The sequence below is a fragment of the Pseudorca crassidens genome, chromosome 9 (genome assembly GCF_039906515.1).
Source record: "Pseudorca crassidens isolate mPseCra1 chromosome 9, mPseCra1.hap1, whole genome shotgun sequence".
In the NCBI taxonomy this organism is placed as follows: domain Eukaryota; kingdom Metazoa; phylum Chordata; class Mammalia; order Artiodactyla; family Delphinidae; genus Pseudorca; species Pseudorca crassidens.
In genome coordinates this window covers 15,177,478-15,193,023 of record NC_090304.1, presented here as the reverse complement: position 1 = coordinate 15,193,023, position 15,546 = coordinate 15,177,478, and the positions used below count along the sequence as shown (strand labels likewise).

At 50.5% G+C, this 15,546-nt stretch overlaps 1 protein-coding gene across 6 annotated transcripts in view; it reads left to right on the top strand.

Annotated features, from left to right (window-relative positions):
- PRDM11 (PR/SET domain 11) overlaps positions 1-15,546 on the top strand; it is an 88,610-nt gene that overhangs the window by 49,697 nt on the left and 23,367 nt on the right. For 5 of the 6 annotated variants that reach the window (XM_067749305.1, XM_067749304.1, XM_067749307.1 and 2 more), the window contains one exon: positions 9,110-9,177. In XM_067749305.1, coding sequence (XP_067605406.1) covers positions 9,110-9,177 — 68 coding nt within the window. Of the gene's footprint in view, positions 1-9,109; positions 9,178-13,152; positions 13,575-15,546 lie in introns of all 6 variants that reach the window. The other variant, XM_067749309.1, reaches the window with a different exon arrangement.

Below are 15,546 nucleotides of genomic sequence, written 5' to 3'. Positions count from 1 at the left end.
GTTAGATCATGGTTCTTGAGCCTTCTTGAGTCACCTAGGGGGTTATACTCATATGCTCATATACTCATATACCTAGGGGGTTATACTCATATGCTCATATACTCATATACCTAGGGGGTTATACTCATATGCTCATATACTCATATACCTAGGGGGTTATACTCATATGCTCATATACTCATATACCTAAGGGGTTATACTCATGTACTCATATACCTAGGGGGTTATACTCATGTACTCATATACCTAGGGGGTTATACTCATGTACTCATATACCTAGGGGGTTATACTCATATACTCGTATACCTAGGGGGTTATACTCATGTATATGCATAAAATGCTATGCACATTTTAAGGGACTGCCCCCCATTCTCCTGGCCGAAGTCCATCCATAGACACCAAGTTAGGAACCCAGGCCCTGAATAATCTCAGAGACCCCCTTTCAATTTAAGCGTTCTTCATTCCGTGTTTCTGGGCATAGCAGGAGCCAGAGTTCAAATTCAAGTTCAGGCCGGCCTCTTTATCTCTCTATGTTTCAGCTAGCCAGCCTGGGAAGTGGCCGGGGACTGAGGTGATGCCGCCTGCCTCCTGGGCTTCTGGGAGGAGCATCTGAGACAGGTGAAAGAGCTTTGTCAACTGTCAGTGGCTTCACAAATCGTTTTTGTAACCGCTTTGCTCTATGAGGAGTTGCAGAGCTGAAAATCAGAACGTTTTATGGATTCATTGGGTTCCTGGAAAGTGGCAGGCAAATCAGGTTTTTAAAAATCCAGTCTTGCCAGCACCTGGTTATTGAGAGGAGTCCAACAGTGAATCCTCGATTGTGGCAGACGTTCTGCCGCAAAGCAGAATGTTCCTCCCTGTTAAAATGCCGACCTTCGCATCAGTATGCGAAAGATAATGATTTGCTCAAACCAGCAGCAAAGCTGGAAGTCCACCGGAGAGGGCCCAGGACACGATCCTGGTTGATTCTGATGAGGTCATTTGGGGGAGCCTGGGGTGACATCCATCACTCTGCAGAGCGCTTAAGAGCAAGGACTGTACCTGCAGAGTCTAAACTCTAGCTGCCCCACACATTTCCTTTGTGGCCTCAGGCAGGTTGCCTACTGGGTCTGAACCTCAGTTTCCTAGTCTGTAAAATGGAGATAATAGTTGTAGCTACCTTCATAGAGTTGTGAGAATTCATGAGATCAGAGTACTTGGCACAGTAAAATTGCTCCATCAATGGCAGCGGGTGACGTTTTATTATTGATGTCTCTGTTAATTATTACCATGGTCAGAAATAGTGTTCTAGTCCACATGGACCCATGCTTGACCCAGGGAGCCAAATCTTATGTTTTTTTATATTATTTTCTGAGGATCGGTCCACATAGCATCATAAAATTCTTAGACAGAATTTTATACGTCATTTAGGACAGACTTCCACTCAGTGGGGAAATTCTTTCTTCCGCTTCCCTGACAACGAGTCATCCTGCTACTGCTTAAATACTTCCAGTAACAAGAAACTCACCACCTCACAAGGCTTCTTGTTCCATTGCAGGACGGTTTTGCATGTTAGAACATGTATCTTAGGACCGTTCTGCATGCATATTCCTCACGCCGAGTTCAGGCCTGTGTCCTCTAAGTGGTCCTGGTTTTGCCTGCCCTCCCCCACATTGTGGTCCTTCCCACATTTGATGACGGCTCTGCTTTCTCTAGCCTCTTCTTCTCCAGTCTAAGGGACCCTCTTACCATGCAGGTCGTCCTTCTCTGGTCAGGCCCAGGTTATCAAAGTCCTTCTCACATCACAGTGTTCAGAGTCTGGGCTGGTCCAGGAAGTGCTGGGTTCAGGAGGCCAAGGAATCGACCTTGAAGGATGAGGCAAAGGAGGATGCTGGGAAACCAGTGTTCTTGGGCTTGGTCCCGAGCATCTGGCCCTGACCGGGCCTTCGTGGACCATCTCAGTCGCAGGACTTGAGGCCCACAGCCCGCTGTCTACTCGGATGGCAGGGCTAATCAGTAACATGCGATGTGCTCTAAATACCCTCCGTGATCCTGCGCGCCCCTGCTTCCTCCACCTAGAACCCCCTCGCCCTCTTCTTCTCCAAGACGGCGGCTTAGATTCCACACCCTCCGAGAAGTCCTCCACTGACCACCAGGTACAGGGCTCCAGCTCTGCGCTCCCGTGTTCCACAGAATTCCCCACCACACTGCTGACCACGGGACAGCACAGTGGCCTCTCTTCTGCATCCCCTGGACTGTGAGTTTTGTGAGAGCAAAGACATTGTCTTCCCAGATCACCATTTTATCCCCAGAGCCTGTCACTGTAGCTGCTCCCTTGGTGATATTTGCTGAATGAATGAATGCTCGATTGGAGAAAATCCTGACTGACAGGGACGATAAACCAAGAAACATCCCTCAGCAAACCTGGAGATCTTAGGGGGATCTGAAGCCAGCAACAGAGACCTCAGGCAGCTCCTGTGTCCCTCATGGCTCCCACTCAGGCCTCTCGGCCCAGCTGAAGCTGCAAAAAGTCTGATTACAACTACTGTTGACCCCTACCACCCAGAATTAATCAGAACGAACATTTGGTCCCTTTAATAATCACCATTACGATCACGGTGCTAACAGCGACCTCTTATGGAGCGCCTCCAAATCAGTCATTATGGCAGTGCCGCAAGGTTGGTTTTTACCCCTTTTTACAGGGGAGGAAACTGAAGCCTGACCAGGGAAGTCACTTGCCCAAGACCACTCAGCTCGTCGGTGGTGACGCTGAGGCTCTAGCCGATTCCTCCGGCTCCGCGACTCTCACTACCCACTAGGTGCTCTTGCTACTGGCTGCGGGACCTACAGATGCTTCTCTTTTCCCCGCAGAGAGAAAGGAGCAATCTGAAAATGATAATGAAGGGTGGTTAGTATTATGATAAAGTACAGGGTTCCCTGAGATTCCAGGGGAAGGTCCCTGTAGACTGGGGTGTCATCTGGGGAGATTGCCAGGGGAGGGGGAGCCTGAGCTGCATGTTTTCTCTTTTTTGTCTGAGAGTTTTAAGCCACGGAGACAGTATAGTCTTGTAGCTAGACAAACAGAGCAAAAGCTTCATCCTCCTTCCCTCTGCCCTCGCCTCTAGAGGTAACCAGAGGTGAAACGCATCTCCCAGCCTGTCTATGCACATACAAACATATGGTGTGATGTGCCAGCAAATATTCAGCAACCTGCTGCCTGCTGATGGTTGTACTGCAGGATACATGTGCCAGTTTTCTTGATGTCAAGGCTCCCAGCATGGCTGGTTTCAGGCTGCCAACATGAAGGCATGAAATGAGTAGCTGGGAAGAGATATATCGTGACAGTTATTCTATAGTATCTCTACCATGCGGATACGGTAGATGCCAGTACCCTCGAGAACACTGATATCGTAAAATATAGTAAAATCATTAGGAAACTGGGTATATATTACCTTCGTAAAAATAGAATGTATTGAATTGTAAGTTTATGTAATTTAATTTTTAATGCTGGCTGTGTTTCACAACTGGTTCATGAGATTCTGGAAAATTTCGCAGTCAGCTCTCGTTAGCCAGTACGAGCCAGCTCCAGCACGCCACTCATTTCCTTTATACTCAAGTATTAACAGTATATACTTTGGCTCTTCATCCAATCCTTCATTCATTCAACCAGTATTCTACCGTGAGCCGTGCCCCGTGTTAGGAACCGGGGCCAGGCCACTGTCATGAGCAGATAGCCATGCACTTGGCCGTCACCAGCTTACGGTCTAAAGAGAAGGCAGTCAGTTACCACATTGGCAAGCAGACAAACCCTGCAATTGGGTCTCTAAAAGGAAGCAACAGGACAGTGTTATAGAGATAATACTGAGAGAGGCACGTGGAGGTCAGGGTGTGGAAGGGGAGAACCTACCTGAGGCTCAGGTCAAGAAAACCTTCTTCTGAGGAAGTGACAGAAGCCGAGACCCAAAAGATAGGAAGGGACCAGCCGTGCGAAACTTAGAAAACGTTGCCAAAGTGATAATACCTTCACTTGGGTGTCATTTCTGTAAACTGTACAAACATGCAAAATGGTTCTGTACGTTGTTTTTAGAAGAAATCCTTGTATAGTAAAATTGAGAAGGTTCCCTTCCAGCTTCAGGACGGAGGGAGGGTGGGAAAGAGAATGAATTGGAGGCAGAGATGGTCTTCAACAACATCTATGTATTTTCCTGAAGCAAGAGGAGACAGAGGTCCGGGACAGAAATGGCTGGTGGTCATTTTTTTTTGGCTCTCACTGATGGGTACAAGGTGGTCAGTTACATTACTCTCTATAATTTCTGAATGTTTGAGATATTTCATGAATATCATTTTTTTTAAGAGTGGGGAAAAGAGGTGGCAGGCAGCGTGAAGTCTCACTCTTACAGCATTGTGGCTGCAGAAAAGTGAAGGGGGAGAGAGAGGCCTGAGAGAAGTTGGGAGGTAGGCAGGGACCAGGTCGTACAAGCCTTCAAGGCAGTGAACCTCAGTATGAATTTTATTGTAAGTACAGTGTATGCCTTCTTGAGCTGGTGGGTGACATGATCTAATTTACATTAATAGATTCCTCTGGCTGCTTTGAGGAGAATCAGTGGAGAGTTAAGAATGGCATCAGGGAGGTTAGTAGGGACCTCTTGTAGCTGTCTGGAGGAGAGCTGATGATGGTAGGAAGCAGTGGAGACAGGAGCCGTTTTGAAATTTGGTTTGGAGGACTTGCTGAGGGATTAGATATGTGGGGATCAAGGGGGGGGCATGACCCCTATGTTCATAGCAGCACTATTTGCAATAGCCAAGGCATGGAAGCAACCTAAATGTTCATCAACAGATGAATGGAGAGAGAAGATGCGGTACATGTGCACAGTGGAACATTACTCAGCCATAAAAAAGAATGAGATAATGCTATTTGCAGCAAAATGGATGGAGATTATGATACTAAAGTAAGTCAGAAAGAGAAAGACAAATACCATATGGTATCACTTATATGTGGAATCTAAAAAAACGACACAAACGAACATACCTACAAAACAAAAACAGACTCACTGCTGTAGAGAACAGACCTGTGGTTGCCAAGGGGGAGGGGGGGTGGGGGAGGGAAGGACTGGGAGTTTGGGATTAGCAGATGCAGACTATTATATGTAGGATGGATAAACAACAAGGTCCTACTGTACATTACAGGGAACTATATTCAGTCTCCTGTGATAAACCATAATGGAAAAGAATATGAAAAAGAATATATGTATGTATAACTGAATCACTTTGCTGTACAGCAGAAACTAACACAACATTGTAAATCAACTATACTTCAATAAAATTTAAAAAAGAGGGAGGCATGAAGGATGACTTTCCTTTTTTTTTTTTAGCAGCTCTATGGAGATATAATTCACATACTGTACAGTTCATTCATTTAAAGTGTTACAATTCACTGGGGTTTGGTAGGGATGACTTTCTTTCTGAAACCTGAGTGGATGGTGGTTTCAAATACTGTGATGGGGAAAATGAGAGGAACAGGCTTGGGGGTGGAGCCTGAGGTGAGTTTGAGCAGCCAGTGAGATATCCAAGGGGGCGTGTCACATGGGAAATCAGATATTCACACCTGGGGCTTGAGATGAAAATCTGTGAGTAATGAACAGATTGGGAGTGTGGAAATGGATGCGAATGTCCAGAGAAAGAGTATAGGTAAAGAAGATGTGTGTGGCGGGGGCACGAGGGCTTGCAGTTCAGATGGACTGAGGATTCACACTTTGAGCCCCAGCCAAAAAAAAAAGAAAAGAAAAAGAGAAAAAAAGAGAGAGAGGAGAGAAACATGAAGTGATCACAGAACTGAAAACAAAGGCCCATAGGGCTCTAGTCTAGTGCAATCAGTTTTAGCTCCTGTAGGGTACTATGAAATAGAAGTGCCCCAGGTGAGGTGGAGAGGGGAGCCAGGTTGACTGCTTCAAATGAGAAAAAGCAAGAGGTAGGCAGACAAACTCCTACTCAAGATGAGCCTCTGGACCAAACCTCCAGAACTAATGAAGAAAACTAATGTTACAAAGACAGCCTTCAAAAACAATGACAAATGAATTCACTCTAATTAAAATAAAAATAGTAGCATATTCTGAAAATGAATTTAAAATAACTAGGATCTGAATCAGGAGTAGGTTTGACTGTGAGTCACTGAGATTCAAAATAACAGTGGCTCGAGCAAAACAGGAATTAAGTTTTCTTCTGTGAATACCTTCTGAGCCTGTATTAAGTCCTCAGGAACCAAGCTTGATCCAGCTAATCACTGTCTCAATGCTTGGATTATAGCCTCATAGTCCAAGTTGATAGCTAGAGCTCCAGCCATTACATCTGCATTCCAGGCAGCAGGATAGTAGAAGCGCATATATCAGCTGTATTTTTTTTTTAAGGAATTTTGCCTTTTTAAAAAAATTTTATTTATTTATTTATTTATTTATGGCTCTGTTGGCTGTTCATTTCTGTGCGAGGGCTTGCTCTAGTTGCGGCAGGTGGGGGCCGCTCCTCCTTGCGGTGCACGGGCCTCTCACTATCGCGGCCTCTCTTGTTGCGGAGCACAGGCTCCAGACGCGCAGGCTCGGTAACTGTGGCTCACGGGGCTAGTCGCTCCACGGCATGCAGGATCTACCCAGACCAGGGCTCGAACCTGTGTCCCCTGCATTGGCAGGCAGACTCTCAACCACTGCACCACCAGGGAAGCCCTATCAGCTGTATTTTAAAAAAGTTTTCAGGAAGATGACACATGACACTTCCACCTACGTTCTATTGGCCAGAACTTAGCCAGAGGAGAAGCCAAGAAATGTATTCTGTTATTACAGGTAGCCAGGTATTCGGTTATAATCCAGGGGTTCTGTTACTGTGGATGAAAGGGATAACAGATAATTAACACTCACAGCCTTAGGATCTTCAAAGAAATAAAGTAAGGATAACATCCATTAAGAAGAAAAAGACAGTGAGTTTTTATTTGTTTGTTTGAATTTAAAGCCTCTGCTCTTAGAAAGACACCACCAAAAGAGTGAATAAACAAGCCGTAGACTAGGAGAAAATATTTGTAAGACATATGCCTGATAAAGGACTTGTATCCAAAATGTATTTTTTAAAAACTCCCAAAACTCAACAATAAGAAAAAGCCCCACTATTTAAAAAATGGGCAAAAGATTCGAATAGACCCTTCACCAGAGAAGACAACGCAGCTGACAAATGGGTGCACAAAAAGATATTCAGTATCATTAGTCATCAGAGAAATGCACATTAAAACCACAATGAGATACTGCTTCATACCTATCAAAATGGCTAAAATGAAAGAGCCTGTTCATACCAAGTATTGGCAAGGATGTGAGTCAACTGGAAATCCCGCACACAGCTGGTGGGCATGTAAAATGGTGCAACCACTTTGGAAAACAGTTTAGCAGTTTCTTAAAAGTTAGACCTATTCTTACCATGTGTCCCAGCAATTCCACTACTAATTATTTGCCCAAGAGCAATTAAAGCATATGTGTCTATACAAAGATTTATTAGTGATGTCTCTTAGCAGCTTTATTTGTAATGGCCAAAAACTAGACACAACCCAAATGTCCATCAATAAGGAGATTAAAAAAAAAAAAATAGTGGCACATCCAAACAGTGGAATACTACTCACCAATACAGAGAAATAAACTCTGATACACACATCAGTAGGAACAAATCTCAGAATAATTGTGCTGAGTGAAAGAAGGCAGACATGCCTTCCATTTGATTCTACTTGTGTAAAGTCTTGAAAACTGCAAAGTAATTTATGGTGACAGAAAGTAGCTTACTATTTGCCTGGGGACTGGGAAAGGGAGATGTGGAGAGAAGCAGGAGGGAGGGATTACAGGGGCCCTGAAGAAGTTCTTAGGGGTGATGGATATGTTTGTTATCTTGATTGTGATATATACATTTGTCAAAATTTATCAAATGGTATATTATATGTTAATTATACTTCAATAAAGCTGTTAGAAGAAGAAGGAACACAACATTATAAAACAAAAAAGAGGCAGAATAAGAAAAAATGGGTATGAAAAAGACCAATTGAAAATCTGGGAATGAAGAATATTCATTGCATTAAAAGTAGTCATTTAAAATGGAAGGAAAAAATCAAATAAAAAGGAAGGCCAGAAAGAAAGGAAAAACCTCAGCAGACAGATAAACTCTGGACCAGACAAAGTCAAAGAGAGAATGAGTGAATTGGAAGAGAGTTCTGAGAAATTTTCTGAGAGCATCACCCAGAAAGATAAAGAGGGAAAATTATGAAAGGGTAGTTGTAAGACATGGAGAATAGATTGGACTCCTACCATATCTGTTTAATAGAAATTCTGCTGGAAGAGACTGGAGAAAATGACTGAGAAGCTGTACTCAAAAGCACAATAGCTCAGAATTTCCCAGAATTGAAATAAGTCCTTATCAAGTAATGTGCTTGACCAGTAATGAGGAGAATTTTAAAAAGTAAATCTCCATTTCAAAACCACATAGTGAAACTGCAGAAAATCAAGAATACAGGGGAAGTCTTAAAATTTACTATAGACAGATTATGCGTGAAAGAACAACACTAGACTGACAGTAGGTTGCTTAAGCGCCTATGGCAGCCTTTTTGGCAGTCTTTATTTGTTGGAAGAAAATAAAGTTCATCTGTCTAGAATTCCATATCCAGCTGAACTCTGATTCGAAAGTGATGATGAAATAAAGACAATTTTATAGAAGATGAAGGGGCCCATTGCAAACCCTGAGGCTCTTGAACATTTGGAGACTGGGGAGAGGAGAAGCCCTCCAAAATCACATATGCCCAGTCACTCAGTGCCAGCCTCTGTCTCCCACAGAAAGCATAGAGAGAGGGGAAGGACTGAATTTAGCTGGTGGTGCAACATGATGCTATTAGAAGTGCCGCTTGTTGGCCATGTTGCTGGGTATTCCATCAAGATAGAGGAGGGAGATGGGATTCCTGCCCCAGCTCAGGGGTCAGTCCTGCAGCAGTGGGGGCATTGCAGGGGGAGAGCTCGGGAAGGTTCTGTGTGGTGTCCTTGGGCCCTGGTCTGGAGAGGAGTCCAGAGACACGAGAGCCCCCTCGAGGATGCCCATTCTAGACTCTCTCTCTGTCTTCCAGATTGTGGACAAGAACAACCGCTACAAGTCCATTGATGGGTCAGATGAGACTAAAGCCAACTGGATGAGGTGAGTCCTGCTGTCTGCTGATTTCCCGGGAGCCTTGCCCGAACTCTGGAAAGGAGGCCAAGGGAGCATGTTGGGCCTTTAGGGTCTCCAGTGCTAGAGGTCCCTGAAGGCCCCAGGACTGCTCTTTGCAGAGACGTGTCTAGCGCTGGGGGACCAACCCTCCAGCTCCCACAGGCTTCCCTCAGGGGGCTCTGGAGGAGGCCTGTGGCCAGACCAGTCATTTACTGGGACACCCTTGTCAGTGTTTCTGGAAGCCCTAGGCCCCAGGCTCCTGACAGCATTCCCATGGGGGGGGGGGCGTGTCCTTGCCACAGGACTGTGACACCTCTCACAGGCAGAGTCCGGCTGGAGGGGTGCAGGAATCATCCCAGTGCAGCCCTCAGCCATTGTTAAAAAGCCCCCCAGAGAAAAGGGCACAGTCTCTAGCTCAGTTTTCGATTGCTAGACTGGTTTTGTCCATTGCTTGGGACAGACGTTTGCGCCAGAAGGATCCTTCACGGCCAGCCAGAGAGAGCAGGGGACGGGTCCAGGGTCACCCAGAGGCGGCCGAGCTGAGCTCGGGACCGAGGGCACTCCTTTGGGTTCTGTGCTGCTGGCCTGTGTGGTGTGCTGGGGGGCCCTGCCTGGTGGGGTCAGCCAGCAGTGTGGGAGGTCGGGCTTGCCTCATCGTCTCCTTGGTGGCCTCTCTCTGGGATTCAGGAGCTGTGACGGGGGTTAGGAGCTGGGTTGGGAGGGAAGGGAGGCCTCAGAGGGCTGGACCCAGGGGCAGAACCGCGCCGTGGATCAGGCCCACTGTCGGTGTTTGTGCAGTTCTGTGCCCCGTGGGGCTGGGGGCTGGGAGGTTGAGGAGAGATTGTGCTTGGAGGGAGGGCAGTTAGGGCCTCGCTAAGAGGGAGATTGCTGGATGTAAACCCTGAGACGTGCCAAGCAAATGAGGAGAAATGGGTTTGAGGTGGGGAGGCTGTGGTAAGCTCTCCAGCCCCCTTCCCCGGCGCCCCACTGCCCACATGGGCTCCCGCCTGAGGCCCGCTGAGGTGTGGCCTGCAGCTTGCACTGTCCGGGGCCCTTAAGGATTCACCCTCTTATTTGTCGGGGCCACTGTCCTCATCGTCATTTAACAGGTGCAGAAGCAGAGGCACCGAGGGACAGGCGGGCCCCAGCCTTGTGCTGTGGGGACAGGCACCCACTCCCCAGCCCCCTTTCACAGCATCAGGTCAGCCATGCCCTGAAAGTGGCTCCAAGAAGGTGGATGGGAACCTCTGCTCTCTTCTTCTCCGCGACCGCCGGGTGCAGGTCAGCTTAGCACATGCAACTCCACCCATTCCTGAGCACCTGTGGCGAGTCAGAGCCTGTACTGGGCGCCCTAGATGGGTGGGCCCAGCCCTGCCCCCCTGGCCCTCCCAGGACTCACACCTTCCGCCGTGGAAATTGCTTTTTCTAATAAGGCTGTTTGATGGAGGCATGGACAATGCGCTGGGAGGGCTCAGATGAAAGCAGGGGTGGGGAGGGCCTTTGAGCTGGGCCTTCAAAGGGGCTGGGCTTTCATTTGAGGACATTGTGAGCAAAGGCTCAGAAGTGGGAAGTGGGGGCCCGGTGTCCGGCAGGTCATCAGATGGGCTGCATGGCCCAGACCCCTGGCCTGTAGCTCTGGTGTGGCTCTAGGCAAGCAAAGGAGAGTGTGTTTGAGTGAAGTCTGGGTCAGACCTTTCTTCACTGAAGCTTTGGCCGGGACAAGGCTTTACGGTAACCGCAAAGAAGGGGATTCATCATCTGTACGAACTGAGTGGACGTCTAGCGCCCAGCGATTCTGACTTAATCAGGCTGGGGCTGAGCCCAGGACATTGGTAATTTTTAAAGCTCTCCAGAGTGATTACGATGCGCCGCTGGTGTTGAGAACCACTGCTCTGTTCTGATCTCCATGCTACAGTGCTAAACTGAGGCCCAGAGCAGGGCAGGGTCTTACTCAAGATCACGCAGTCAGCGGCAGAACAGAACAGATCATGCAGTCAGTGGCAGAACATCTCTGAACGTCTAGGCTGGTGTTCCTTCTGCTTGTACACAAGGGACCAGGCACAGCATGGCTTCCTGGGCCTTGTGTGGGGTGGCTTCAGCTACTGCTATCTTGCTGGCCTGGGATCTATCCTGTTCCCGCTCCAAGACCCGTTCTGATCCAGGGTGGCGCCAGGGTTGTCGCAGATGGTGGGCCCTCGTCTCATTGGAGATTCAAGGAGTAGGTTCGGTTTGGGTGTATGGTTTGTTGCCAGGGAGATGGCCTTCTGGTGGTAGTTGGAGTGAGGGGGAAGCCAGTTCATCCTGGGAACCCTCCTTTCTCCTTCAGGTAAGGCTTCCATTTGTACAGCTCCTCCTAACTTTCAGGCACTCTCACTAGCACTGTCACAGCGTAGGCTCTCGCAGATGATCGAATGGAGTTGGTTAACCTCCTCAAACCCGAAGCGGTAGGCCAGGCAGAGAACGGGCGCCCGCGTGATGAGCGTGCGTGCACTGCCTTCATGAACTCAGTGGCCAACAACCACAGGCTCTCTTGTCCCCGGGAGGCATTGGCAGCGCCTTGAGACATTTTTGGTTGTCACACCTCTGCAGGTAGATGCTTCTGGTTTCTGTCGAGCAGAAGCCAAGGATGCTGATGAAGATCCTGCATTGTCCAGGATGCCCCCTCCCCCACCAACAAAGAATTTCCTGATCCCATGTGGTGAGATTAGGAAGCCCTTCCTGGCAGGTCTTGGAGGTGGTACTGGGGGAAGTGGGGTTTGCACAGGAGACTCAGCCTCTCATCCAAAGTCTGCCTGAGTGCAAGGCCCAGGCCCCAGCCCCGGGCCCTCCACTGTCTTGGCCAGGTGACAAAGTCTCGGACTCCTTCTCCTGCCTCCTGGGCTGTGATATTCTGGGGGGGGAGGTGAAGGCTGAAGGATCTCTGTGCCCTTGTGTCTTGCTGTGGCTTTGGCACCTGCCAGAGGGGTGAACCAGGCTCCCTCCATAGCCTAGGTTCTTCTCTTGGATGGACCTTTGGGACCTTGGGCATGAGTTAAAGAGTGGACAGAACCACACTGTGGAAATACAGAGCTGCAGAGCCAGAGTAGGTGCCAGGCCAGAGGGGTCAGGGCTGTGCTGTGCCCATGCCCGGGGCCCCTGGCTGCTCTGTGCAGATGGAAGCTGAGGTCATTCCTGGTCTCCATCAAAGTGGAACCTGTCTCCCGATGGGTGCTCATGGGGTCCTCACATTCTACCCCTGAGCTGCCCAAAAGCACAGCAGCCCGCCCCCAAAGGAGCTGCTGCCAGCCAGCACTCCAGTGGGAGGGGAGCCTGTACACACCCAGAGGTGGGGGCTGGGGAGACTGGGAAGGGGAAGAGCCGCAGGACAGAACAGGCTTTCTGTGGCCACGCCCTAATCATGGACATCACCAGCGAGGCCACACCCCATGGAAGCCCACTGTAAATAGTCTCACTGCGTAAAGGTCTTCCTCCAAGCCACCGGGGTCTATGGCCCTAGGTAAAGATCGCTTTGTAGAGGCAATGGCCTCACCCTAACCCCAGTAAGGATCCTTTATTCCCGTTCAGGGCTTTAAAGCTCTTTCACATCGCTGTGCTTTTGCCTCCTTAGTAACAAGCCCCTAGGTTGGTGCAGTTGTTACTCGGGTTCCGGATGGAGTGAGTGGGACCAGGAGAGGCTGCTGAGCGGCCATGGCTCTCACAGCTAGTCAGAGGCGAGGCAGGGCCTGAAACTGAAGGCGTCCGGCTCCGTCCAGCACTCCCATCGAGTACGCCGCGTCTCCTCCTGCCCTCCAAGGAGCAGTGGAAGGGGCCTGTCGCTAGGAAGAGGGTGTGGTGGTGGTGAGCGGGCGAGGGCGCCCAGGTGCCTCTTGGCTCCCCGGCTGGGGGCCGGCAATTAGGAAGGAGGAGGCCTGCCGCGTTGACGGTCATTTACCCAATTGTGCTTTGTGGGATATTCAACCCAAGGAACGTGGTGCCCCTGGCTGAGCGTAAGAGGAAGCCCAAGTTCTCCAAGGAGGAGCTGGACATTCTGGTCACGGAGGTGACCCACCACGAAGCGGTTCTCTTTGGGAGGGAGACCATGCGGCTGTCCCATGCCGACAGGGACAAGATTTGGGAAGGCATAGCTCGGAAAATCACCTCCGTCAGCCAGGTCCCCCGCTCCGTCAAGGACATTAAGCACAGATGGGATGACATGAAACGGAGGACCAAGGACAAGCTGGCCTTCATGCAGAAGTCCCTGTCGGGCCCAGGGGCCGGGGGCCGGGCCCCCGCCATCGTGCTCACTGCCCACGAGAGGGCCATCGAGTCAGCGCTGCTCACAGCCCGGTCCGGGCGCGGCTTCCCCAGGGTGGAACTGGATGGTACCGACAGCCCTTCGACCAGCTGTGAGTACCGCCCGCCTCCCCTCCCTGGGCTGCCCCTGCCTGTTCCCCACCCACTCCTGGCGGAGTCCCCTGCACCCGCCTTCTTTCTCCTGTCCCTCTGCCTCGCCCAGGCTTTCCGTCCTTCCCTCCCTCCCCCACTTCTGTCCTCTCTACCTCTTTCCCTTCACTCATTCGAGAATATTTCCTGAACACCGTGCCGGGAGTTGCACTGGGAGCTGGGAAGACAGAGATGGGCATAAAACCTACCCTAGGGCTTCCCTGGTGGCGCAGTGGTTGAGAGTCCGCCTGCCGATGCAGGGGACACGGGTTCGTGCCCCGGTCCGGGAAGATCCCACATGCCGCGGAGCGGCTGGGCCCGTGAGCCATGGCCGCTGGGCCTGCGTGTCCGGAGCCTGTGCTCTGCAACGGGATAGGCCACAACAGTGAGAGGCCCGGGTACCGCAAAAAAAAAAAAAATAACAAACCTACCCTGCCCCTGCTCTTGGGACGTTCCTTAAACTCGTGAGAATAAACACACTTTAATTAAATAATTGCGCAAGGAAATTTGAAAGAAGGCATGAAGGACAAATACAGGAGGTACTGAGAGCAGGGCTGACTACTTGGGTGTGCGGCCCGTCGCTCTCAAGGCCGGAGCTGGGCTGACTGCTCCTCGGCTGCCTTCCTGAAACTCAGACTAGTTTTTGAACGAGGCGCCCGCATTTTCGTGTTGCATTCGACCCTGCAGATTATGTAGCGGCCCGTCTGAGCGCAGGAGCGGTGGACTGGCCATCCACCGAGGCTGGGGAAGGCTCCCGGGAATGACAGTTGAACTGAGACCAAGGGTGAGGAAGAGTTAAGCCTGCCGGTACGCGTGGGCCGTGGGGCGCAGCGCAGGGGAGGGGAGGGCCTCGCAGGCAGAACAGCATGTACGAGGCCCCGAGGCCCTGCATCAGGAAGGCGCTTGGCACGTTCCAGGAACAGAGAGGAGCCAGGGAAGCCCCGTGTAGCAGGCGAGGGGGAGGGGCGCGAGAGGAAGCCAGCCAAGTCCCAGGCCCCGAAAGCTCAGTCCTTTCTGTCTGTGTATTCCGAGTGTCTTTATTTCTGTGTTATTTCCACAGTCCCCTCCGCGGTGCCACTCTGCCTTCTCTCCTCTCTGCACTCTGCCTCTTTCTTCCCACCAACCCCCCCCACAAACCCCCGCCCCAGGGCTCTTACTAGGACCCCCTCTCTGTGCTCTGGGTCCCCTCTGCATGGCCCCCTCCACCCCTCTGCTCCCCAGCACTCGTCTCCCTCTTTCCCCTCTGCTTCCTGTGTCTCAGGATGAACTTGGATGCCAAGGGTTGGGGGGTGTGGAATCTCCTGGCCTACACGGGGCGTCCTTTGGGGCTGTAGTGCTTATCGGGGCTCACCAGAAGGGGGAGCACTCGAGGCCCTTCCCTGCTGGGGCTGCACCCCCTTCAGCTGTGCTTCTGCACAGACCTGCCCCCCACTCGCAGCCCGCGGTCCCAGCTGGAGGCTGTCTGGCTTGTGAGAGACCAGTCGGGCAGCAGGGCTCCGGGAACACCAGCCCTCGGGAAGATGGTTCACAAAGACCCAGCCTCCCCTCCCCAGGCCCCTTGCCGCAGGGAGCTTGCTAATTTCCTGTCTGGCCGGGGCTCCTGACAGGTGGCCGTTCGGAGTCAGATATTGAGAACTAGGAAAGGAGGAGATCATCCGGTCCCACTTCCATGTTGTCCAGATGAGGTAGTTAAGCTCCAGACACAGAGGTGGTCTCAGAGCCTGATTCAGAGTGAGGACTTGAACCTGGGTCTGCCAGCTCCCGCTGAATCAGTGTATCCGGGAGTTTCAGGATGATGCTGCCTAATTATGAGAAAAGGGAGAAGGCTAGCATCTAGTGAAGTCTGTTCCTTAAATTCTGTCTTGCTCATCCTTCCGTCTCCCTGAGACCAAAGGTAATGAGGTTACCAAATGTGACCTGAACTGGGTAGGGGGC